This window comes from Eulemur rufifrons, chromosome 27 (assembly GCF_041146395.1).
Source record: "Eulemur rufifrons isolate Redbay chromosome 27, OSU_ERuf_1, whole genome shotgun sequence".
In the NCBI taxonomy this organism is placed as follows: Eukaryota; Metazoa; Chordata; class Mammalia; order Primates; family Lemuridae; genus Eulemur; species Eulemur rufifrons.
In genome coordinates, this window is record NC_091009.1 from 22,975,457 (window position 1) to 23,001,998 (window position 26,542).

The 26,542-nt window shown below is 50.0% G+C and overlaps 1 protein-coding gene across 4 annotated transcripts in view; it reads right to left on the reverse strand.

Moving 5' to 3' along the window:
- The window catches only part of VASH2 (vasohibin 2), a 36,911-nt gene extending 18,848 nt beyond the window's left edge, over window positions 1-18,063 (reverse strand). Inside the window, exons 1-6 of one of the 4 annotated variants that reach the window (XM_069459476.1) lie at window positions 17,852-18,063; window positions 17,209-17,268; window positions 16,783-17,012; window positions 8,033-8,121; window positions 4,855-4,911; window positions 4,315-4,389 (exon numbers count right to left, since the gene is read on the reverse strand). In XM_069459476.1, the coding sequence (XP_069315577.1) occupies window positions 4,315-4,389; window positions 4,855-4,911; window positions 8,033-8,121; window positions 16,783-16,863 (302 nt within the window). In that variant the 5' untranslated portion in view covers window positions 16,864-17,012; window positions 17,209-17,268; window positions 17,852-18,063. Of the gene's footprint in view, window positions 1-4,314; window positions 4,390-4,854; window positions 4,912-8,032; window positions 8,122-16,782; window positions 17,269-17,851 lie in introns of all 4 variants that reach the window. The other 3 variants (XM_069459474.1, XM_069459477.1, XM_069459475.1) reach the window with 3 other exon arrangements.
- Between the last annotated feature and the right edge of the window lie 8,479 nt (window positions 18,064-26,542).

Consider the following 26,542-nt stretch of genomic DNA (forward strand, 5'->3'; position numbering starts at 1 on the left):
TTGTCCTCTGTCCTGGGTTTAACCACAGATGGCTTCTCTCTGTCAAACCATTTACCTGCTTTCTCTTCACTTCGTCATGTGAGATGAACTAGCAGTTAGGGAATGAAATCACACCCTCCGAGTCCTCTTACACAACTTCTTACCTGCTCTCTGGGGCTGGAATAAGGGCGTTCCTTAGTTGCTTAGGTCAGTGTAACAAACACTTCTGAGCATCTACTGTGCCAGACAGGCTGCTAGGGAGGGCTCTGGGCCAAGGCAAGAGTGTAGCCCTTCTCTGGAAGTCTGGTGGGAGACAAACTCCAAATGGACACGATGTAATCAGCATGGCGGGTCCTCAAATAATTAAACAGAATTACTACATGATCCAGCAGTTCCGTTTCTGGGTATATTCCCGATGAACTGAAAGCAGGGACTCCCAACAGATATTTGTGCGCCCATGGTGTTAAGCAGCATTATTCACCATAGACAAAAGGTGGAAACAAATGTCCATCAGTGGATAAATGGATGAACAAAATGTAGTATATACATACAATGGAATATTATCCAGCCTTAAAAGGGAAGGAAATCCTGCAATACTCTACAATCTGGATGAACCTTGAAGACATTATGCTAAGTGAAATAAGCCAGACACAAAAGGACAAATGTTGTGTGGTTCCACTTATCTGAGGTTCCAAGAGCGGTCAAATGCAGAGACAGAACATAGACTGGTGGTGGCCAGGGGCTGGGAGGAGGGAATGGGGAATATCGTTTAATGGGTGCAGAGCTTTAGTCGGGGAAGATGCAAGAGTTCTGGAGACAGATGGTGGAATGTGGCACAGCATGAATGTAATTAATGTCACCAAACTATGCACTTAAAAATGCTTAAAATGGTAAAGCATACATTGTAAATATTTTACCACAATAAAAAACAAGACCAAAACACAATGCAATGTGTGCCGTAAGACAGGCAAAGCCAGCAATCTCTGGGAGGTAGAGGAGGGACCTCAGTGCAGTGACACTGGGATTTGTCTTGCAGGACAAGTGGAGTCAGCCAGGTTTAGGAAGTGGGAGTGGAAAGGGGTCAGGAGAGAGCGCCAGTCCCTCACATCACCAGTCACAGATCTCTAGGATTTTTTCCATCTTTATGTCAATCGGTAAAGCCTTGGGACCTGGAGCAACTGGGAACGGAGAGAGAAGGGGCGAGGAAATATGGATGAAAGCAGGGGAGAGGCCTGAGCTTTTCCAGGAGGAAAAGGGGGAGCAGCAGCACCCCAGCCCCGGGATAACCTGCCCAGCATCCAGCCTCCGGGGGGTGAGCCTGACCTGCCTCTCACAGTGAACCTGTTACTTTAATGAACCTTAGTGCTTTGGTATCATGAGCAAGCCCTAGCACGGTCAGCAAGGTCCCCCAAAATACCTGCCATAATTCAGAAGATAACTTGGAACCAAAGATCCACACGTAAAAGTGTGCACGTGCACTTAAGCAAGATAAAAGGAAGTGCTTCTTCGGTAATGAGTCCTGAACTTGGGGCCAAAGTCAAAAAAGAGAAAACACGAAGGACAAGCCAATGGACACAGGCAGCCAAGCCAACCAGCATCAAAGTTGTCAAGGCACCGTCTGTTTCCTGGGACTCACAGGAGACACAGACAGATGACCCAAGTCATACCCTGCAGCACCCCCAAATGGAAAGCAGGACCCAGGGGTGCTGACACAGAGCACAGAGAAAAGATGAAGATTGCTGTAACTTTTAGAATTCAGGTCTGTGTTTCTTGTCTGTGTGTAAGAGTCAAATCTCCCTGAGCTCGGCAGTATGAGCTGAATCTCTCCACCCGCCTCACCTTCCCTGCACTTTTGTGAAATGTCACACGAGTAAGAACAAAGGAAAACTAGAGCACACTATCTGTGATTTGAACAGGCTGGTCCAGTCTCAAAAGGTTGCAGGTGATTCCGATGACATGATGCTCGGATGTCTAAAATTGTGCAGGGACGAGACTGTCGTGTGAGCAACAGGACCTAAATCCAGGTGCTCTCAGACACCCCTCAGCAGAAAGTCTGAAGTCGGCCTGTCCACCCCACAAAGGGCCTGGGCCTCTGTTCTCCTCCGCTGATCTCCACCAGCAAGCCCCAGCCAATTGTTCACCCCCATTAAACTTGCAGGAGGCTCTGCTGAACAGCTGTGGCTGAGTCCTGCCACTAAAGAGTTGGGGCCCTGAGCCATCTGCTGCCCCAAGCCCCTCCTGCCGGGCTCCCCAGGCTCGCATTCCACCTCCTTTGTGGGGACCAGGGGGGAGTATGACAGGAGGGGCCTCGGTAAGGCTCAAGTTTCCATTTTTCAAATGTCAGCCAAGGCACCTGTGGACAATCTTGTTTCAGATCGGGCCTGCGAGAGCTCCACAGACTGCAGAGCGCCGCAGAAATTCCCCTTCCCATAAGAATGTCCAGGAGGCCAAGGAAACGGACCAGACCAATCCTACTGTCCCCAGTCTAATTCTGAACTACGTGTTCTTCCGCTGACTCTGTGTGTTCTTTCTCTCCTGGTTTTTCTTCTGCCTCTCTGACTTTCCTTCTTCAATCTCTTTCATAGGCTCTTTGTACCCAACTAGACTAAAAAATGTTGGGATTTCATCCTTGATCTTTCTCCTTTCATTTCTTAAACAGCCACACAACAGAGCTCCGAAATTTGCACGTCCAGTGCAGATTCCCCGTGTGAGCTCCGCACTCTAAACACCCCATCCCGCCATCCCATGGACACTGCAAATTCAACATGTCCAAGTCTGAGCTCATCTCCCCCTAAACCTGATCCTCCCCTGAACGTCCTTCCCTGGGCTCTGGCTACTATGCAAGCCAGAAATGGGGAACCATTGTCCCTGTCCTCTAACCCTCCCTATCTAATCAGTCCCCAGTGGTGGTGGTGATAATTAATTTCCCCATCTTCCCTCCACCTTCACTGCAACCGTCTCACCTCCCTGCCACTCCCATTCCCCGAGCCCATCCTCCACGACTGTCGCCCAATCCAGAAACCTGTGTTTGTTCACCCCGCTGGCAACTCCTGCAGCCGGTTGGCCCCCAAGTCCTGTACATTCCATCTCCTGGACAGCTCTAGAAACCATCCCTCAAATCCAGTCCCATTGCCAGAGCCATGGTTCAAGCATCACCATTGCCTCCTGTAACAGCTCCCAGTGGGCTTTGCAGATCCCGCCCCAGCCTTATCCAATCTGGCCTCCTTCAGTCTGTCCTTCAGAGCCACCTCTCTAACACGTACACCTGACGATGTCGTGCCTCCGCTTCAGAGCTCTCATCTGGGCTTCCCATTGCCTTTGGGAAAAGGTCACTTCTCAGCACAGCACTCAGGGACCTAAGACCCCAGGTCTTACCTGGGACCACCTCTCAAGCTTATGTCTCGCCATGTTCCTTTGCCACTGTCCCTTCCAGCCATCTACCCCACAAGGCTTGGGAGTTTCTTTGCTTTTCTATCTGGTCATGTTCAATTGTCATCACCACTAATAAGTTAGTTCCATCAGTTTTTCTGGACCTTTCAGGCTGAGGAGGCAGAAGTCTGGTGGAAAATAGGACAGAGAGTGTGGGAGAGACCAGATCCTGGTTTCAGCCGTGTTCTGTCAAGCCAGGGCACTGCACCATTGCTTGGCCTCTTCCACACTCCACTCTTGGAATTTTCTGGGAGAAGGGTTTGGACACTGCACTCTTGACCCTGATTTATTTCCCCCTGAGTGTCTTTCCTGTTGCAATGTCAGATTAATGCAAAAACAGCCCCCCCCACACACACACGCTCTCTAGTCCCTCTAGGTTGGAATCCTTGTGACTAGTGAATCTACAAGGTCACTGGCCTGAGCTCAGGCCCTGATGGAGGCTGTAGCTAACAGGTTAGACTAATGCTGGTCCATGGAGCCCAGCATTGATTTGGTTCAACTCCAGACAGTGAAAGTTAAAGAGAAGCACCAGGGGACTTTGCCACTTTCCCCAAGGAGACAACAGGCATCATCTCTGCAAATTTAGGATGTTAAAGGCACAACCAGCCCCACAGTGAGGCCACCATCTATGAGGTAAACATAAGCACACATAAACTTAAGCAGTGGTCCCAACCTTTTTAGCACCAGGGACCGATTTCATGGAAGACGTTTTTTCCACAGCCCAGGGGGTGGGAGGTAGGGGAGTGGGGATGGTGAGCAATGGGGAACAGCTGTAAATACAGACGAAGCTTCGATTAGCTTGCTCGCCCTCTGCTCACCTCTTGCTCTGCAGCCTGGTTCCTAACAGGCCACGGACCAGCACCGGTCCACGGCCGGGAGGTTGGGGACTGCAGACTTAAAGGATACATGCCCAGGATGACAGCTTCAAGGCATTTGATAGGCAAGGACTCTCGGGTCATTTCTTTTGCTGTTTCCATTAACCTGCAGGATAGAGCACAGCAGAGAATCTCAGGACTTATTTAATTATGCAGTCAGTCAGTGTGTCTGTCAAACCATCAGCATGCCTGTCCCCACACTAGGCACCATGCAGGAACACAGAGGGAGAGGGGACTCTCTACAAAGGATAGCACCAAAGCACGTCTGCACTTGGCAAAACTAAAATCCTAAATTCTCCACTCCCCTCTCCAAGAGTTAGTCCCTGCATTCCATAGCAACCTCCCATGCTGGAGCAAATTTTAGGAGCCCCCCTCAGCCTGAGAATTAGTATTCACCACTGAACTTAGCTGTCAGAGCGGCCCACCTCTAATCTGGCCCCGGCACCCCCACCTTCACCCCAAACACACTAAGATATCTGAGCACTGGGATACAGGGATGGGGTCAGGAGAGGGAGGTGGCAGCTCAGGCTAGGAGAGAGGTCACATGGCCCATGGATCATGCACCACTTACCCACTCAGCGGCCGCATTTTCCTAATTTCAAAGAACTGGGTCCCTGTATGATTATATCTGTGCAAAGCATATAAAGGGAAAGTGACAGAAAACTCCAAAGGTCCCAGGAATCTGTCGGAGGAAGCTATGCACTCAGATTTCTCCATGAGATGAGGATGTGGAGGCTTTTCAGAGGTGGCCAGTAGCCAGAGGTAGCCAATAGCTTCCAACTCCTCACCATCCTAGTGAGAATCTAATTTCTAACTTAAGCTTCATAGCACCTAGGACTTTTATAATAGCTCCTTTCATTCTGCTTTGTATTCTGATTAGTTGAATGTATGTCTTAGTTCACCTCTAGACTAGAAGCTCTTTGAGAGCTGGGACTATTCTTTTATCATCTTTCGATCACCCATAAAACCCAGCAGAAGCCCAATTATGCAAGTTAGCAAATATTATTAAATGAATGAGAAAGAAGTGAATGGATGGGTGAGTATATGGATGGATAAATGGGTGGATGGATGGATGGATGGAAGAATGGAAAGATGGAAGGAGGGATGGATGGATGGATGGCAGAGGCAGCTGGAAGCACTTCGCACCCTCCTAAGAGGGACTGGGATTCCTGTCCTGGCCACTCAGGCGGTGACTGGCCTGTCAGACGTGGGCACACATATCCAGCTGGAGAGCTCCTCATAAGCAGATTGTGAGCTCCATCCCTGGAGATTCAGATCTCAGGCCACGGTTCTTAACCCCGGGTGCCATTCAGAGTGACCTCACCTCAGACTACTGCATTAGAAGCTCCAGGGCGGGGGCCAAAGGGTGATTTTAACAAGCACACAGGTTTGAGAGTCACTGACCTAGGCCATAAGAGTGACAATTAGCAATATGGCCTTGTCCAGCTTTTTAAAAATACAACACACAAAACCCTAGAGGTGAAAGAGAAAAAATGAAGGGCTAAGTATTCTCATTGTGAATGAATTTTACTTTACCAAAGATTTGATTCGAGCAGTGAGGTTCTCGATACACAAAGTAGAATTGAATTGGCAAAAGTTCAGTTCTGCGCCCAACTTTCCCCTGTTGATCTATCTGATTTATACATCTAGTGAGTAAAGTGAGACACACCTATAATAAAATAATAAAAAATTACTTGACCATCCTCTCAGGTCACCGTGAGTAAACTGAGGCCCTGAAAGTGGCTGGGGAGAAAAGTCTCCTCTAAACATTCCCTCAGGGTAAACTATTCTCTGAGCCCGAGTTTGCCCCAGAAGACTTCTCCCCATTCCACAGAGCTTATGTGGCCCCTCTCTTTCCAGAACCAATGCAAAACCAGCACTCCTGCTGCTGGCTGCCCTCAGGCTGTCCAAGGGTCTGGCAGGATTTGTCCTTCCATACCCTGGCACCTGTCACTACGTCCAGGATAAAGCAGTCAGGAGTCCCAAGGAATTAAATAAAAGTCAGGGCAGAAGGTCCAAGACAAGAGTCCACACTCTGCCTTCCTCGTGCGGTGGCTCCCACAGCAGGTGACCGGGAACACGCTCCTGGAGTCCCCTGGTGCCTTCCCTTCTCCGGCCCTCTCTGCAGATGCAGGAGGCCATTGACCTTTGCAGTCATAAAGGGTCAGAGAAGAGAAAAATAAAAGTGCAGATTCTCAGGGGAACAATGAGAACTGGCTGAGAATGAGCATGAACAAATATGTAAAGCACATGCAAATCTGCCCCATCAGTGCATTCCCAGCCAGGCTCATCTCCGGCCACATGATCCTTGGGAAGATCACGTCCTAGATGGAAGTGGGGAGCCATTCTAATTTATGCCACCTTCTGGAATGTTCTGTGAGGCGTCATCACATCCAGAAAGGGTTAGCTCTTGGGGTCCAGGTGTACCCTGGCAGGAGTTCGTGCCTCCGGACCACATAGAACTAGGGATGAGCACCAATGCCAGACAGCCTTCCAAGGGCTAGGAAGAGCTCCGAGGGCCAGGGCTGTCGGTCTTGCTCTTGGAGGCTGGCGCTACTTTCTCCTTCTAATGTTGCTTTAGGATTCCACTGGGAGGATCCATGAAGTAGAAACGGAGAGGCTCCTCAAAGGATCTCCCCACCCAAATGAGCAGAAATGGGTGTTATTCCCACCAGGTAATATCCAGCCCTAGGAGGCAGGTGTTGGTGTTTGGTGCCTTCAGGGAAGACACAAAAATCCACCAGATCCTAGCCTATAACAGAGAGAGGAGAGGCTTTTCTGGGACATGGGGGACATGTGTGCAGTGCCCCTGAAGTCCTTTCTGCCTCAAGGCTCGGTGTGAACAAACAGTAAGCAAACCAGTGTGCCCAGGGCCTTGGAAGGCATGCCGAGTTTTATAGCTTTATGGAGGAAGAACGGAGGTCGGCAGAAGTTTGACCTCCTGGAGAACATGCTAAGGGCCAGCTCCCATCTGGCTCCTGTCCTTACCAAATACCAGAAGTGGCAGGTGGACCATTTGCTTCTGCCATGTTGTTCTTACAGTGCTGCTTGGGGGGCCTCAGAACCCGGCTACCCCTGGCTGCAAACCACCCGAGGACAGGGGAGGAGAAATGGATCAGAAGTCTGGCTGGACTGAACGCAGCCTGGACACACAGGGTTTCTTAGCGCCTCTTCAAGCTCGAGCGGGTGGAGAGCGCGCCCATCCCACAGCCCCATCCACTGAGGCAGAACTAAGCAAGGTCACCAGCCGGGGTCACCCAGGGAGCCAAAGGCAGCACCAGGTGGGCCTCTTGCAGGTCATGAGTGGGCAGGGATGAAGGCAAAAACATGAGAGAGGAAAGAAAAGGAACAGAAGAATAGCAGGGAAGAAGGGAAAAGACAGGAGAGGAAGACAGGAGGAGGGGAACAAAGATGTCAGAGAAGGAAGAGGTGGAGAAAGAGGAGAAGGAAAAAGAGTGGAGCCTGGAGGGGAAAGAGAATAGGATGGGGAAGAGGAGGGGAAAGAGAAGCCAGATGGGCTGGTCCGCCAGTCCTGCCCACATACGCCTCGAAGGAAGAAGGGCTGGGTCACTACAATGACATCCTGTTTGAGCTCTTCCTAGACTCTTGCCTCGGGCACCCCTCCATGCCTGGCCTCACCAACCTTACAGAGCTTCTGATGACCAGCTGGGGACAGATATACCACCAGGCTTGGGATCATGATGCCTGTCCCCTGGCAGGGTCTGCTCAGACCTTGGGTGGAAGGATACTGTAGTGTCTTCATGTAATTCTGAATCGCCTGGAGCCAGTCTGGAATTGTCATCGACAACCTGTAGTTTGGGACCTGGGGTATTGAAGGCTGCAGAGAAATAAAGAGGGGGATCTTTTTAGCAAGGAGGTGCTCTGGGGCCCAGCTCCTGGGGGCAGGCGCAGGGCTGAAACCCCCAGGGACAGAGCTGCTCATGAGATGCCCCCCGGGCCTGGGCGCCCGCTCAAGTGGTGCCTCGTCCACAAGTTCCCCCCAGACAGTCGGTCCCTCAATGGCTTCTCCCTCCCCGAGTTCCCTCTACACACACTCTGCTCTAGGTCACAGGGTTCTCTATGACCCTCTGGGCGTTGTGAGTGTGAACACAGCCTGCCTCCTCCTGAGAGCCCAAGCGCCTCCTTGAGGCCAAGGACCACGTCCTATAGTGTCCAAGGCCACCAAGCCTGGCCTAGGATGGACACAGAGGTGCTCCATTAATTACCGCATGACACCTTTGGCTGTGTGGCTAATGGTGACCCATTTTATGTGCTCTACTCCAGGGCACCACTTACACAGAGTATAAGGTGAATGGTGCCCCAGAGAACTGCACCATGGCACCACTGCGCTGTGTCAATACCACGCCCCCTGCCATGCCCACTGCATCCCCTCCCCCAAGTCCCGCCCCAGGGGGGATTAGCAAAGACCCCTCCCCCTCCTGCCCTGACTCCCCCCAGACAGTGCAGCCCCTCGGACTCCTGAGCCATCTCACTCCTCTGCTCCTCGCAGCGGCAGCACCAGGGCCTTCATCCCTAGTCTGCCTCTGGGGCAGCACTCGCCAAGTGTCTGCAGCTGAGTGGACGAAGTTCTGATCCCTGCTGGGGACAGAAGGGACCAAAGGCAGGCAAGGACTGGAAAGCGGAAGGCAGGTTCCCTTCTCGGGAATTTAGAGCTAAGACGCCCACTCAGCTCTGGGCAGCCCTGCTGAGGGGGCCAAGGGCAAAGAGGGACGTCCAGTCAAGCCACTCCTGGGAAGGAAGGGCTGCCAGCCAGGGATTTTCTGTTTGGTTGGTTGGTGGTTGTTTTGTGTTGCTGTTTGCTCTATTTCCCCTGTATGTTTCTCAGTCTCCTGGCCTCGGTCTCTCTGGTGGCTGGCGACAGTGCAGCTCAGCCCGTGTGTCCAGGGCGCTGGGAGAGCTGCTGGTGGCAGGAGAGGTGAGGCTCCTCCGGGCCTAAGCTGCTTAGGGTGAAGCAGAAAGGGCCGAAGGATGGATTAGTCCCATCCTCGGAGAAAATAGGGCGGGTGTGGCCCCGGGGACTTAGTGCTCGGCTAGACAGAGGCAAAGCTGCTGGTGAGCAGCCCCGGGGACAGCCCTGGGCAGCCTGGCCAAGCTGAGGACACGCTGCCCTGGGCTCGGGCGTCAGGCTCTTTCCACACGTCCACCCCTGTGGCTGCGCTTCCTGCAAACGCTCCTTGACATTCTTTTCCTCTCGGTGCCTCTGTTCTCTCTCTCTCTCTCTCTCTCTCTCTCTCTCGGCTTTGAAACGTCCCACGTCACACAACTGCCCCCTCAGCTGAGAGGAAACCAGCCGCACTTCCTCCCTCGCAGCCAAGGCGCCGCGTGTGACCGTGAGTGTGTGCACACAGGCACAACTCTTCTGCCAGCTCCATTTTGCTCACGACACATCAACATGTCATATAAATCGCATTCCCGTCTGGGAGAGTCATTGCGGGGAGCAACGTGTTCCACTTTGAATATCTGCTCCCGCGACTCTCTCTCTTTCTCTTCCTCCCTCTCACACACAGAGCAAGTCAAAATACGAAGTGTGACCTCGTGTTTCTTTCTGCCTAACACACACGAGGAAGTGTCAAGCTCGCCCTTAGTTTTTGGCAGTGACATCCACTGATCTACCCATGCCTAGAACTCTGTGTACAAATGCGACAGAGATTGCACAGAGTGAGGAGAGACGGGGCGATGGGAACAGTGTCTCCAGCACCCGCTGTGTCCCAAGCTCTAGGTCAGGTTTGGAAGGGGTGGGAAACACAGGGGCAGAGGAAGGGAGGCCAGAAATTAACAGCTCATCAAGACAGAAGCATCTACCAGAGAAATGGGCACCTCCCTAACACAAAAGCTGGTGAGCGTGGGAGGATGCCAGGAAGCCTCCCCAGCCACCTGAGAGAGCCCCAAAGGGGTGTCCCTTGGCCCGAGCCTTGCCGTGGCCAGTGACTTTGCTCAGCTTCCGCTATGGGGCTGACCACTAAATTATTTCAATGCCCCCCAAGCCCAGCAGAGCCCACAAGGGCTGGAGGGTGGGAGTGGAGCCAGGCAGCAGTTGGTCCCCAGAATAGCAGCCGAATGGCGCCCAAGGGCTTTTGAAAACAGCTGCAGGGTTTGGGCTGTGAGCAGAGCACAGGCGGTGTGGCCACGCTTCCTCCCCACGGGGAGGACAAATGTATATATTCCCCAAGTCCTGGCTGGGGGGCAGGGCTGTGGTGGGAAAAGGAGTCCAGACTGCAGAGGGGATGACGGCACAGGCTACAGCTTCCCTGGTGTCTGGGAGAGCTGGCTGCGATCAGCTTCCAGCCGGTGCTTAGACTGCCAATGTTCCCACCCAACACGGACTGGAAACCAGCAGGGCTTCCTGGGGTATAATTAGGAGACACACGCAACTAGGTGCAAATTCCTGCTCTGTCACCCACTAGCTGAGGACCCTGGTCAAACTGCATGACCTCACTACGCCACCGTTTTCTTCCGGATAAAATAGGAATAGTATTAAATATCACCGACTTCAAACCTTCCAGGCTGGTTGTATGGATTGCGCGACCTAAGGTTAAAGGAGGCAGCTGGGGCTGGGCACACGGTGCTCACTAAATGTAAGCCGTGCTATTGTTCATCACCACTGTGTTCTCAGGGGTCTAGACGGGAAGGCAGGATCAGCAGGGGCTGAGTCCCCGGACACTCAACTTGGGAGCTTCACATCACAAAGACGCCTTCTCCCCTAATGGAAGAGGCTAAAGACGCCCACCTCCCCTGGGAATGCAAGTTACCATCCTTAATTTGTGAAGAGTTCATACAAAGTGATAAGAAAACTTTCTAGGCCTCAAGAAAATAAAAATGGCCCTAAAAGGTGGAAGCCACCCAAGCGTCCACTGATGGATGAATGAATAAACAAAATGTGGTCTACAACAGAATATGCAACAGTATATGATGGAATATTATTCAGCCTTTAAAAGGAAGGACATTTTGACACATGCTACAGCCTGAATGAACCTTCTACAGAAAGTAGAATGGTGTGCCAGGTGCAGTGGCTTATGCCTGTAATCCTAGTACTTTGTGGGGCTGAGGCAGAAGGATTGCTGCCTGAGCAACAGTGAGACCCCATTTCTACTAAAAATAAAAAAATTCGCTGAGTGTTATGGCATACACCTGTTACCCCAGCTACTCGGGAGGCTGAGGCAGGAGGATCGCTTGAGCCCAGGAGTCTGAGGCTGCCATGAGCTATGATGACACCATTGCACCCTAGCCTGGGCCATAGAGTGAGACCCTGTCTCAAAGTAAAAAGAAATGTAGAATGGTGGTTGCCAGGGGCTGAGGAGGAGGGAAGTGAGGAGTTAGTATTTAATGGGTACAAAGTTTCAGCTAGAGACAGATGGTGGTGATAGCAGCAAAATAGTGTGAATGTACTTAATGCCACACAACTGCATACTTAAAAAATGGTTAGAATAGTAAATCATATGTTATGTATATTTTACCACAACAAAAAAAGGCCATGAAAAGACAATTCACAAAAAAAAAAATAATGAAAATAGTAAATAAATATTTGAAAATGTTCAAGCTCACTAATAATTTAAGAAATGCAAATTAAACCCACTTCAAACTGTCATTTTTTTCCACCTCTACACTCAGCAAGGAGATACTGAAATGCAGATACCCAATGCTGGCCAGGAAGTTCTCATACAGCACTGATGTCAACATAATAAATTGATGCAACCTTTTTAGGAAAAGCCCAGGGCACACCCTTTTTGCTTGTTCCCAGGGGGTCCTGAGAATCCCTGCTCATGCTATTTTCCAGCTAGATTTCATCAGTTACTGTATTACTAATTCCTGAAACTCCACCTGTGGTTTTCCGTAGCCCTTGCCTTCGAGGTTCTCACACCCTGCGTCCTGCATCCAGCCCCACAAGCCGCAGCCAAGCTGCTGATGGCAGAATCCATACAGAACAGATCAGAACCAACGTCTCCACACACACTGTGCCTATGGTCTGGGATGGGTGCCCTGGGAGCTGAGGGTGGGGGTAGGACGGAGTGGAGGGGACGAGAAGGTGGTTGCTCAAGAGGAAGAATAACGAAACAATCTACAGGCAAGATTCCTGTGGATGGCCTCTCTTCCACTTCATTTTTTTTTTTTTTTTCCGAGACAGAATCTCACTCTGTCGTCTGAGCTAGAGTGCCATGGCGTCAGCTTAGCTCACAGCAACCTCAAACTCCTGGGCTCAAGCAATCCTCCTGCTCAGCCTCCTGAGTAGCTGGGACTACAGGCTCACGCCACCACAACTGGCTAATTTTTTCTATTTTTAATAAAGACAGGCATCTCACTATTGCCCAGGCTGGTCTCGAACTCCTGACCTCAAGCAATCCTCCCACCTCAGCCTCCCAGAGTGGGTACAGGCATGAGCTACTGCACCCGGCCTCTTCCACTTCATTCTTGTCAAACACAGTTGACCTGTCAGATGAATGCAAGGGACATGATGTGGATGGACACAATTGTGTCACTGGCATTGCCCTGTGGGAGGAAGCGAGGGGCCACAGAAGGAGCCAGGAAGGCAGCAAGAGCATCAGGGACTAGGAAACTTTAACAAGAATAAGGAGAAAGCAAAGCCTTTTGTCATCCCTACTCAGAATGCACTGTGCAGGTGACAGGCAGAAGAACCTTCTCCTCTGGGAGGAGATGCATGGGACCGCACCCACGAGCCAGGGGCAGCCAGGGATCTGTCGATGGTGCCTGACAGCGAAGTCCTGGGCTGCACAGGATGGACATATGGTGAATGGTTCTGAATCCAAGACAGGGGCGGCAGTGAGCTGCCGCTGAGAGCCAGCAAGCGGCAGGGGCGGGACCTTGACTGCAGCCAAGTGTCAAGTCCCAAGTACTCACACTTCTTCACTCAGGCAAAGCTCATGCCTCTAAATGTGAATTATTTCTTAATTTAGAATCAACGTGAGAACAAGGCACAAAAAAGGTGGGGTCTGCAAGAAACCGATTGCTGTTTCCTGCTAAATCCATCCCAGTTTTCTACTCTTAGGAGAGTCCAGCTCCAGCCAGTCAAGAAACAAAAGGAGCAATCCTACTATGCCCAGCTGTTTTTTCCTGGGCTGGTCACTCTCTCCGCTCATCCCGTCCCATCCTCTATTCTCCTCCAACTGACTCTTGCTTTATGCTTAACTATACCTAAAACCCTGGCTTTGACCTGGTCAAGTGCTAACTTCAGACCCAGGAACCCCCAGGGGAGAGGTCCGCAGCCACAAACAGGAGGATCTAAGAGCAGGTGAACCCTCCCAGGTGGGGACACACTCGGACCTTCAGGCAGAACTCACCGTGGCTGCTGATGGAATGTCCTGCAATCAAAAGAGGTGTCATTCAGTCCTCCTCACAGGCCTGGAAACCCCGCCCTGTCCACTTCATTTGCATCCTAGTCCACTTTAATTGCCAGAAACGGTTACTCTCCCTGCAACTCTCCCTCTGCCCCTGCCAGCCTCCAGCCCACTTCTGCGCAAATTGCTCAGCGAGATACCGATTCGGTTGCAGGAGAAGAGGACTCGGCCCCAGAGGAAAGAGTCTGTCGAGCTGAGCACAGGAACAGCGCCTGAATTGGCGAGGAGTGGCCCTTGGAAACCGGAGCTTTTGAGGCTCTTCCCATGCCAGGCCCTGGGCAGGGGACAGGGTTGGGGGAATGGCGGCACGGGGGGAAGCCATGATGGGGTTGGGAATACAGAACCAACCACTGTGATGCAGCGTAAGAGAGAGAAATGTTAAGTTCTTTATATTTAGGGCCAGATAGCCAACTGTTCACATTGGAGTTGGGGGATTCCAGGAGTGGCAGCAGTTCTCGTGTGACCTTCAGGTCACTATGAAAAACTACAGTATGATGTGGCCTCTCCCCTGGGGGTTCCTGGGTCCCTTTTTTATACAAAGAGAACACTCGTTTTTAAGAACACCGCAGTCAGCTACAATGATGGAAGGTAAGGTCTCGGGAAGTAGCAATCTATGTTCTAAATTGCTCGGACGACAGTTACAATATTGTGTTTCACGTGTGCTTGTTTCAGGGGACTGATTGATGATAAACTAGGAATTGTCCTAGAAAGAGGACAAGGAGAATGAGTTGATCTGGGAACTATGACACATAAGAAAGGGTAAAAGGAACTAGCTGTATTAATTGTATCGCTTCTTGTTTGAGATATAATAAACTAAACTTTTGACTTGAAATCAGACATTTAATAACATGCTTAAATGCATTAACTACTTGTTGAGAAATTTCAACGTATTCTTAATGTTTAATGACACCCTAAAAAGATCTTATTTCTATCTAAACACATACCAAAAAAATGGGAAGGGAGGCTTTAACCCTGGTGTGACTCACCCCAGCTCCCCATGAAGCTACACTAAAATGCTTAAGTAATGGAACAAGTATGTCAAAAGCACATCTTGTTGCATTTCTGTGCATTTCTATTCTACTAAATTTGGATAAGCAAGTTTCTTCTTGCTTCTACCTGGGACAAAGAAGACTAAAGGAAGGTTTGGAATGACAGAATGTCACCAGTCTGAGGGCTCATCGTCCAGTAGGCCCCTAGTATCACACAGATCAGCATTACAGACCTAGAGATTCACAGGGCCCAACATCACGGGTTTTCAGAATTGGAAAAAACTTTACATGAAATCTGATCTACTCCCATTTTATGGATCAGAAAACGAAGGTCAGAAATTTTAAGAGAATGACCAAGACAGAAGACTAGATGTAGCACAACCAAGCCTAAGATTCAGTCCCTTGATTTTTACTCCCAAGTCCCTACCACCAGAAGAGCACTGTCTTGTAACACTCAAAGGCGCCATGAGCAGCAAAGGAAGTGGACAGCGCTCCACCCTGATTCAAAGGGCAGCACAAGAATCAGTGGTGAAATGGGACTGTGGTCGGGGGGCGGGCAGCAGGATTTCTGTTTGGCTAAGAGCTTCCCAACAACGAAACCTAAGCTGCCCTGTGAGGCAGCGACACCACCATTCCCAGAGGTCTTCAAAAAGAGGAAAGGATTCTGCCGAGAGGTGGGAGACTGGTCTCTACCAATATTAAAATTCCATGATTCCCACTCAGAGGAGGAGGTTTCCCCCCAGCCCGCCCCCCAGCCACAAGGTTGGGGGAAGGTTGATGAAGACACAAGTAGAAGCAGGGTCAGTGCTGAGGCTAGAAAGGCAGCATGGGGCGGTTAGGAACAGGGCTCAGTTCCCTGTGGCCACTTCTCTTCCAGGGTTAAGGACTCCCTGGGTCCTCACTCAAGGAGGGAAAGATTCTGAAATTAGAACTGCAAAGCAGGACGAGTGTTGTTCTCACGTTCAAGGAGAACCCAGCAAGGGTAATTACGGCTGACACTAAAGCAGGCAAGATTCTAGTCGGGCATAATGAAGATCTGCTTGACCAGCAGAGTAATAAAACACTGTAACCAACTGCAGCAGGAAGTTCAAAGGCTCTGTCACTTCCCCAAGGGCACACACAGCTTTCCGGCCTGCAGGCTCAGATGCTCAGCTGTCACCAGGCTGGGGACTCGACCAGATGGCATTCCAGGTCTCAGGTCTGGCATTCCTAGACCTGCCTAGGAATCTTCTCAGCCGCACCAGTGTCCCCAGGGTCCAGGGGACACCGTCCACCATGCTATCACCCCCAGGCTCTGCAGCATTTCTTCCCAGCTTGCATTTTGATGTTCCATATAAGGCAGCTACTCCCACCAGGGGACGTCTCCCTCCCTCTGTAACCATATCCTTGGCCACCAAACCCAAATGGCTCACTGGCTTCTCTCCAAGGTAAAAAGAGAGTTTCACTCCTAAGCGTCTTTCTCTATCCAGTCAGACTAATTCATCATGTGTACTGGAAAGTCCCTTTTAAGCCACAGCCAAAAGTCTTTCTTTTTTCTTGGAGCCCAGATAAGCTGGGAAGAGTTCACTGTTTTTGCAAGTTTCAGAGGTGAAAGTCACTATCATTAAAAAAAAAATTGGCAAAAAGTCTAGAAATGATTCACACTGAGAAGTCTGACTGGTTGATTGCAAATTCATTCACAGCTTAATAAATCATTTGCTGGGGGGGAAGGGTAGCAGGGAGCAAGAGACTCCAAAAAGAACAAGCAGGGCCAGGGCGGGATCCCTGGGGGCCTGGGCGTTCTTCTTTGGCATTGCTGGTGTCACCTGGTGGCTCTATCTTTTGCTGAAGGAGGATGTATTTGGGGGGAGTAAATACTAGAGTTTGGCTGGAGATTCAAAGGAACCTTGGCACAACCCGACTGTGCAGTCCCAGGACAGCAAGCCCCCTCCCACCCCCTCCTCCACTTCAAAGGCTTCCAGGGTAAATATCTCAATTAAGAAAAGGGCTGGCGGCCGAATGGGTAGGGGAAGGCAGTTTGCAGCAGGACCAGGAAAATGGAGATTACCTCTATTTGCTACGTACAGGCTGCAAAGGTCCCATCACTGCCCACTCCCCCTCACCCCCCCACTCCCCACCCCCGCCTTTGAAGCCACTGACCTTTGCCAAGAAGGTGGCGTTCCTGATGGCGCCCACCATTTCTCCCCCCTTAGGGTGCACCTTGGCCACGTGCATCCACATGCGCTCCCAGGTGTGGCTGTCGATGGGGAAGCCGCTCTTGTTAACGTGAAACAGCACCCCGCCGTCTTTGTCCTCCTCCTCCGAGCCCCCGCTGGTGGCGAGGCTCACGGGCCGCGCGTGGCTGCTCCGGGACCGGGTGCTTTTGGCGCCTTTGGGGTGGGGGCAGCGGTGAGTGTCAGCCGCGGAGCCGGTCATGGTGGGGCCCGGGCGGGGAGTGCGGTGCTGGGGGCGCGCGGGGGCAGCGGTGGCGGCGGCGGCGGGGGGCGTGTGCGCGCGGGCGCGGCGCGGGGATCAGCGCCCCGCGGGGGTGGCCTTCTCCATGCCTCTCGCTGCCGCAGGACGCGCGAAGGGGGAGCGGCGGCGGGAGTCCGCGGAGGCGGCCGTGCTCCTGGCTAAGGGCCGTGCCTGCAATCAGTGGAGACACAGCAGACACCACGGCTAAGAGGACACCCAGAGGACCCGAGTGAGGGTCCCCAAAGTGTATCCACGTCACCTCCCGCTGACCCTGCGCGCTGACAGACCCCCTTGGAATGGAGTACGGGCTTCCAGCCCTGCTGTTACCTAGAAAGGCAGCTCGGAATTGGCCACAAAGCTTTACAGGCACCTAAACACCGGGGGTGGGGAGATACGAGGAGCGTGGGGATGCGGGGTGGACGGTGTAGGGAGAAGAAAGACAGCTCGTGCAGCGTGAAGGAGCAGGAGGTCCCCATAAGGCTGCACACATTCCTTGGTCCCCAGATGTGGCAGAGCGAGGAGCCGAGCCAAGAACGTGTCTGCACGTGAGCGCTCGGTGCTGGCGCGAGGGCGCTGCAGCAGCCTCGGTTTGCAAAGGCGGCCCGGTTTCACCCGGGAAGCCCTCCCGGACCCCAGCGGGGCTCTGGCGGCCAGAGCTCCACCCGCCCCCTTTCCCCGAGTTCCAGCCAGGCACCGGCAGGGACCAGCTGCAGGCGGGGCACAGGAAGCGCGCGCGGCAGCTCCGGGACCCTACCTCGGGACAGTCGGCTTCATTGCTGCAGAGCCTCTCCGGGCAGCGGGGACGGCGGGGACTCCTGCTGCTGCTGGGCCTGGGGCTGGGGCTGGGGCTGGGGCTGCTGGGGCTGCTGGGGCTGCTGCAGCCGTCGCCTCATTCCATGTCCCATTCTCGAATGTTATTCTGTGACATATAACCGAGTCACCCGGGCAGCCGCCGATGTTCCGAATGCATCCATTGGCCACCGCAACAAAGAGGGGCGGGTCCCGGGCTTGGGACTCTACAACCCCGAGCTCCGCGACGTTCTGATTGGCTCCAGGGGTTCCCTGGCGGGAGGGGACACGAGTAGGGGGAGCTGGGCGGCCACGCGAAATCCGATAGCTGTAGTGTCCTGGGAGCCCCGCGGGGCTGGAGCGTTTGTCCATGGGACTCAAGATCGAGTTTCCCCAGGGGTCGTGGCACTGCGAGGGTTTGCAACTGTGGGAAGCAGAGGAGAGACAAAGCCACCCCAGAAATGCCCTGAGCAGGGCTGGACAGGCACCTGCCCTGGCCGGGATGATGAGTGGTTCAGGCAGGGACTGTTCAGACTTGTGCGCAAAATTAAACCCTACCTTACAAATTTCCCAAAATTAACAGGTGGGCACAGCCTTGGATCCTCTGATATTAGTCACGGTTAAATAAAGTCCCTTTGAACTCAAGCTGACAGGCAACACTAAAACCCAGGAGGTCAGCCAGGCCTTGAGTGTTCTGCCACAGCTACTGGGTTAGAGGAGGGGACTGAGAGGGGAAGTGGGTGGCCCTCCCACGCTCCCTACTGAAACACCTTTTTCTTAAAGGCGTCTTTTTTCTTTTTTAAGAGAAGAGCAAGGTGAGGTGGGGAGAGCACCAGACTCCTGACCTGTGGACTGGCTCCAGGTTTGTCACTTGGCCGAACTGTGTCACCATGGACAAGTCACTTCCCTGCTCTTGGCCTTCGCTTCTCTTTCTGAAAAGAGGAGAACAGATCTCTCACTCTTCAAGTTCTGTTCTGGCTCTGAGGTTCTGTGATTCCCCGACTTCCTCTCTCGCGGACACTTAGGATCCTGGCCATAATATCCTTCCTCCTTAAACTCCAGGCCAGCATGCTGTCTTGGAGAGGGCCAAGCAGTTGTTAGAGCTACGCCAAGTGAACTTCAAATTAAGAAAACAATTGCCAAAGAGCCACTGATGGCAAATCAGTTTCTGGATGTTTAACCCTACAAGTTGCCTGGAATGGAACTGGAACTTCTCGTGCACAGATGGGTGCCAGCAGGGGCCCCCAGGGTGCAGCTGAGAGCCAGGACTTGGGTGAGGAGACCAGGATTCTGGACCTAGCCCTGCACTGCCCCCCAAGACGGAGCCCCTGCCTAGGACTTTGCAGATCCGATAATGAGAATAACAACTTAGGTCCATATAGACAAAGGAAATGGGCCAATTAGGGAAATTATCTGAATAATTCAAGTGGAACAAACACACCTGAAAATAATAAGGACATTGAAGGAAAATTATCCCCTCATCATATAATTGCTTCAGTGTTCATTTCCTGATTAAAAGAAAACATGCCTCAGAGTGATCTAGTTTCTTATCGTGAACATTCTTCCTCCCTTCTTTTGGCATTTCTCTCTCAAATCCGTCCCTTTCTCCACACTTCCCCAGAGTTTCAAGTCCAGGAGACTAGAATTTCACGATGAAGACCTTCATGCAGAGGATGAGAATTTGACCTGACAATCCCTCAGGAAAAAACTGAGCTCTCAAAGCTCGAGTGAACAGACCAGTTGGTGAACATCGAAGCATGTCTGGCAAGGGTCACCTTCCCTGGAATCACTTCCCACTGTCCCCACTCAGGCCAAGTCCAGACAACTACAATCACCCCGCTGAACCAGAGCCTGGGTCCTCCCCTACCTGAATAAAAATCCTAGGGACCAGCGAGGGTTATTGCTTCATCCTCCTGCCTCCCAGCACCTCAGGACTCCCTGACAGCTGAGGGAAAAAGCTTTGGTTGTTCTCTAATATTTCCATTTTCTGTTCTCCTCTTCCCTAGAGGTGGGATGGGCAGAGAGCCAAGTGGCACAGCATATGAAGACAGTTGGGAGATTGGCTACTTCTCCAAAGAGGTGGTAAGGCAGCTTCTAGAATGAACTCTGCTGCCCTAGTTAAGGCACTGAGGGCAGAAGGGCTCTTTTTTATTTCCCCAGAATTCCTCTGCACTCGAGAGTTGCCCTCGGTTGCATGAACCAGCCAACTTTGTTCTTCATTTCCTTGCGTATTTGTGTTATACAACCCTCAGGTGAACCCAGGCCAGATGGATTGGGTTCTACGGATTCAGTGGGTTTTGTCAGTTCTGGTAGTTAATAAGTGATGCAGTCATATACATACACAGTGAGACAAGGCTAATTTGCAACTTCAACAGGGACACATGGTGACTGAATGCTCAACCTCTGGGAGCATGGTCACTTCCATTCATTGGCATGACTTACTGGTATAGCAGAGAAATGTGGTGGAAAAGTCTGGAATGAGAAGAACTGGGTTCAAATATCTCATTACTCAAGTGCCAGCTGCTTGGGGTCATGAGAATAAAGAAGACAAAAATCCTACTCTGATGGATCATATTTCTAACTCCACCATGTACTGATGGTACAATTTTGGGTAAGTTACTCAACATCCATGAGCCTTATTTTCCTCACAAAGTGAGTATGATACTATTCTAGAGGGATACTGTGAGGACCCCGAGAGGGGAGGTATGTGAAAACACATGCTAAGTGCCTACTGCATGTTAGCTGAGCCTTAATCTGAATCTGAGACAGTGACACAAACAGATTTGGAGACATCTGTTCTCAGCACATCTCATTGCCTGAGAGTCAAGCCTGAGAAATTACTGCGGTTGCAGGGACAGGGACAGACATTTAAAACAAGCGATGGGTGTATGGGGGAGGGAAGAAAAATCTAACAGGGAGCAGGAGGAGGCACTGGCATGCAGGAACTGGAAGAGTTTCTTTCTGCCTCCATTGGCAGCGCCAAGGAAGACCCACCTCATTATGGTTTGAATTGTACGCCCCTCCCCACAAATTCAGATGTTGAAGTTCTAACCTCCAGACAGTTCCATATACCAACAAGCTCATCTAAAGTTCCATCCTAAATAAAATCCTCAAGCCTGATTTATCTCGTTGTCCCCATGCCTTTCTGTTTCAGCTAATAATGGTGATCTTGAAGCCATCAGAAATAACAGGCTTGGGTGACAAGTCCATCCTCCTAATCTGATCTTTGCCATAGGCTGAATCACTTTGTTTTTGTAAGAAGTGTTAATTGGCCTTAGTCACTTAAAGCTTTTATCAGTCTTTGTGCTGTTTGGGGTCTACAATACTACATACAAAGTCCCAAATATCTGCGCTCAGTCCATTTCTTTCCATTTTTGGTAAAGTTAATTCTTTCCTGCAATCACCGCTTTTGCTAAAAATCTTGCTAAACACAGCAAGGGAACACCAATACTAACATTCTGGCTCTTTCCAACGACTTCCTTTAAAGCAACAGAGTCAGTAGCAGGCACTTGATCTGATTCGCACATCTCCCCAAGCAGCTGTTTCCCACATGTTTTGTCCCTACTGGGTCTCTGTCTCCCCAGCCTATGATGTGTATTTCCTTGCCCTGTGCTACCAAACCACTAGATAGAATCACATATTTAAGGTTAGGATCCCACTTCTAGTTCCAACAGGAAAGCCTAAAACGTAATGAGTAAAGCATGCAACATGAGAGGTTAAAAAACAGCAACTGAATAAACTCAAAGAAAATAGAAGGAAGGGGAAATCGTAAACCAAAGGACAGGTACAAATAAAAAAGAAAGCTACAGGAGAAAGGATCAGCAAAACCAAAAGTTGCTTTTTTTGAAAAGACTAATAAGCTAGACTGGGCGCAGTGGCTCATGCCTATAACACTAGCACTTTGGGAGGCCAAGGTGGGAGGATCGCTTGCAGCCAGGAGTTCAAGACCAGTCTGAACCACATAGGGAGACCCGCCCCCCACCCCCATCCCCACCCTGTCTCTACTAAAAATTAAAAAATTAGCCAGACACGTTGGCATGCACTTGTAGTCCCAGCTACTTGGGAGGCTGAGACAGGAGGATCACTTGAGCCCAGGAGTTTGAAGTTGCAGTGAGCTATGATGATGCCACTGCACTCTAGCCTGGGCAACAGAGTGAGACTTTGTCAAAAAAAAAAAAAAAAAACACCACCAAAACAAAAAAAAAACCACTAATGACCTAAAGAAACCTCTGACAAGACTAATACGAAAAAGGAGGAATGACTTAAGCAATAATAGAAACAAATGGAGTCAGAGTAGAACCTATAGATATAACAGATTTAAAAGATAATAGGATACCATGAAAACTTTATGCCAATGAATTAAAAAACAAACAAAATCAACCATTTATATTTCTAAGGAAATATATAATCAAAACTGACTTGAGAAAAAATAGAAAACTTTAGTATGCCCATAACTGTTAAACTTTACCTTCCAAGAAATCACCTGACCCAGAGAGTTTCACATGAGTTATATCAAATATCGAAGAAACAAATCCTAAACAAAATCTTTGAGGAAATAGAAAATGAGGAACCATTCTGCCATTAATTGTATTAAACTGGTAAAATCTTGGTGTTTAAAATAAGACAAGGAAATATGAGATAGGAAAATTACTGGTAATCTCACTTAAAAAAAAATTTTTTTTTAAATCAATTTTTACCAGCTAATTTTTTCTGTTTTTAGTCTCGAACTCCTGAGCTCAAGCAATCCTCCCGCCTCGGCCTCCCAGAGTGCAAGGATTATAGGCGTGAGCCACCGCGCCCGGCCGATAATCTCACTTTTGAACATAAATAAAAACATTCTCAAACTGAAGCAATGTATAAGAACAACGCATAAAAGCCATCATGCATCATAACCAAGTTGAAACTGGACTCCTAGCTCCCACTATGTAGAAAAATTAATTCCACATGAGTCTGTCGGTCTTAGCATCATCTCTGTGAGCCTTATGGCATAGTAAGAATACAATAGCACCCATGAAGTATTCTTAACTATAGAAATTGAACCTCACTGTCTGGATCTAAAGAACAATTTCTGGGAATTAAATGGGACAGAAGAACAAGTTAAGTGACACACGACAAGGAAGCAGTCAGTCAAATCCAGAATATGAGACAAATGATACACTTTCTCTAACAAAAAATGGCAAATTAATGGCAATGGAAAAAAATAAGGGTAGGATAGGACAGAGAAAGAACCAAATAGAATTTAAAAGATTTAAGGTATATAGCAACCAAATACAATATGCGGACCTTGCTCTGATTCTATTTCAAATAAATAGCTATAAAACAAAAACAAAACGAAATAAAACAAACCCGTTCAAGACTATTCAAGAAATTTTAACATGGACTGGGCATTATATAATATTACAACATTACTGTTTTTTTTAAGGTTTGATAGTGACATGGTGGTTATATAAAAATCTTATTATAGTTAGAGATGCATAATGAAGTATTTATGGGTGACATGACCCAATGTTTAGATTTGCTTTACAATGTTGCAGTAAAAAAAGATTGCAAACTGTTCATAGATGTCGAGACTGAAAGATGGGTACAGAGAGTCATTAAATGATTTTCTCAATTTTTATGAATGTTTGAAATTTTCCATATGAAACAAAGATACTATTAATAGCATATTAATAGATGTATCAGACACATCTCGGGTGTCTCCTTACATTCCTTAGACCTTGCCTTTCTTCCAGCCCCATGGCTACCTCCACGGCCAACTAAATCTGTGCATTCAGCCACCTGGGACTGACTAGTCACCATCCCAGAAGTGCTGGGCTTTCCGTCTCGGTGGCTGCTGCACAGCTGGGCTGGCCAGCTGCATGTCTGGACTCAGACGAAACGCCACACTGCAGGATGTGGGGTCTGGCTTCAGAGCAGCCACTGCAGGAGCCAGATGATGCAAGCCAGGGAATTAATTCCCCGTGGGGCGCATGTTGACCAATGAGAAGTGAGATGGGAGGGAGCTAAGCAGACTAATTCTCTTTCTTCCTCCCTCCTGTGCACTGTTCCAAGCTGTTTTCTAATACAGCCCGTCCAAAACGTCCTGCACAGTGGAGCAGACATTCCTACTGAGCAACCGGCCCTGGCTTTCGCAGCTGCAGCTGGTTGTGAAGCCCACACCACCTTCCATTCCTTTTCGTCTCAGCCAACATCCTTTCCCTTTTTACCACTCTCGCTGCCTTCCCAGTCAGTATTCAGTCGGATTCTGTTTTCTAGAGAAACTGAGCTGCGGCCAGGTGTGGTGGCTCACGCCTGTAATCCCAGCACTCTGGGAGGCCGAGGCAGACAGATCGTTTGAGCTCAGGAGTTCGAGACCAGCCTGAGCAAGAGCCAGACCCCCGTCTCTACCAAAAATAGAAAGAAATCATATGGACAACTAAAAATATATATAGAAAAAATTAGCCGGACATGGTGGTGCATGCCTGTAGTCCCAGCTACTTGGGAGGCTGAGGCAGGAGGATTGCTTGAGCCCAGGAGTTTGAGGTTGCTGTGAGCTATGATGACGCCACGGCACTCTAGCCTGGGCAACAGAGTGAGACTCTGTCTCAAAAAAAAGAGAGAAACTGAGCTGAGACAACTGGTTTCACAAGTAGTTCTTTTTTTTTTTTTTTTTTTTTTTTTTTTTGAGACAGAGTCTCACTCTGTTGCCCCGGCTAGAGTGAGTGCCGTGGCGTTAGCCTAGCTCACAGCAACCTCAAACTCCTGAGCTCAAGCGATCCTCCTGTCTCAGCCTCCCGAGTAGCTGGGACTACAGGCAGGTGCCACCATGCCCGGCTAATTTTTTCTATATATATTTTTAGCTGTCCATATAATTTCTTTCTATTTTTAGTAGAGATGAGGTCTCGCTCTTGCTCAGGCTGGTCTCGAACTCCTGAGCTCAAACGATCCGCCCACCTCGGCCTCCCAGAGTGCTAGGATTACAGGCGTGAGCCACCGCGCCCGGCCCACAAGTAGTTCTAGAAAGCAAATCCTCCAGATGAATTTTGGGGTTACGTTGCCCACCCGTGTGAAATCAGTAGCAACCCTTCTGCTGGGGTAAGAGCAATGGTAATGACCCTGACATGCAACAGCACTGCAGTATTCACCTGGTTTCGCTGGGGTGACTGGGTGGAGAGCAAGGCTGGGACATCAAGTAGCTGTGGCACTTAATCAGCTTGGAAACAATGATAATTATAAGGTTCTGGAGACCTTGGAAACAGAAAATCACAGGCTCAGAGTCATTAAATACCAACTCATGCGATGTTCTGAAGGCCAGAGGCCTCTATGGCAACTTCAAGGAGATATTTATTTCCTACAGTCATAGGATGGCATCTTAAAATTAAGCCCAAGATCTGAACACATGGTAGCAGAACAGCAAAGGAGACTAAATGCATGGCTTTGACCGGCTGCCATGTCAGAGTCAGAGCCCTAATAGGGAAATGTGGGCCCCTGAGACCTGGGACAGGGGTAACCGGGTAGACGATCATCTCGACCCTTCAAATCCCCAAACTCACCTGCCCAAAGAAGCACCTCTTCTCCGTGACTTGTTCTCCTCGACACTCACCCCCTTGTTGCCTCTGCCAACACCCAGAGTCCGCTTGTAGCACAGCCCACACTGGGAAGAAAAAGCCTGCTCCAGGAAGAGAAAGCACACCTGCCAAAGATACTGCGGAACGTGGCTAATTACAGAAATTGGCAGGAACTGCGGAAATGCGTGGGTGTGGATCGTAAGGATGTTATAGCTGGGGGGAGGTGAGGTAGGAAGCTTAATAGGGAACATTCACTGACTTGGCGATACTTATTGTGATGGTTAACTTCAGGTGTCAACTGGACTGAGTTAAGAGTTACCCAGATAGCTGGTAAAGCATTATTTTTGGGTGTTTCTGGAAGAGGTTGGACTCCCTTACTCAGTGGACTCAGTAAGGAAGATCTCCCCTTACCCAATGTGGGCAGGTATCATTCAATTTGTTGAGGGCCCAGATAGAACAAGAAGGCAGAGGAAGGGTGAATTCTCTCCCTCTTTTTAAGCTGGGACATCCATCTTCTCCTGCCCTCCGACATCAAAACTCCAGGTTCTTTGGCCTTCAGACTTTGAGACTTATACCAGCGCTGCCCCCACGCCATCGTCCTGGACCTTTGGACCTTGGCTGAGAATTACACCATTGGCTCCACTGATTCTCAGGCCTTTGGACTCAGACTGAATTACACCACCAGCTGTGCTGGTTCTCCCGCTTGCACGCAGCATATTGTGGGACTTCTCAGCTTTCATCACTGCATGAGCCAGTTCCCGTGATAATTCCCCTCATATGTCTATGTATGTATCCTGTTGGTTCTGTTTCTCTGGAGAACCCTGACTAATGCACACACACAGAACTCAGGATTCCATGTTCCAGTAGGGATGCCTGGAGCTTATCCTAATTAGTAGTTTCCTGGGATGGCTCTTTGAAGCCTGGTTTCAAAATGGCCTAAAATAAGCAACGTGGAGAAGCCAGACTTCCTTAGTAGTGTTGAGGAAGAAGTCAGAAGATTCAGGAAGGTGGGAATATTAGAAAGATTTATTATGTATGGCTCAAGAACCCACTACCTGACTGGTTCCCTGGGCCAGCTCAGGGGACACTCCCTTCTAGGGCAATAAAGA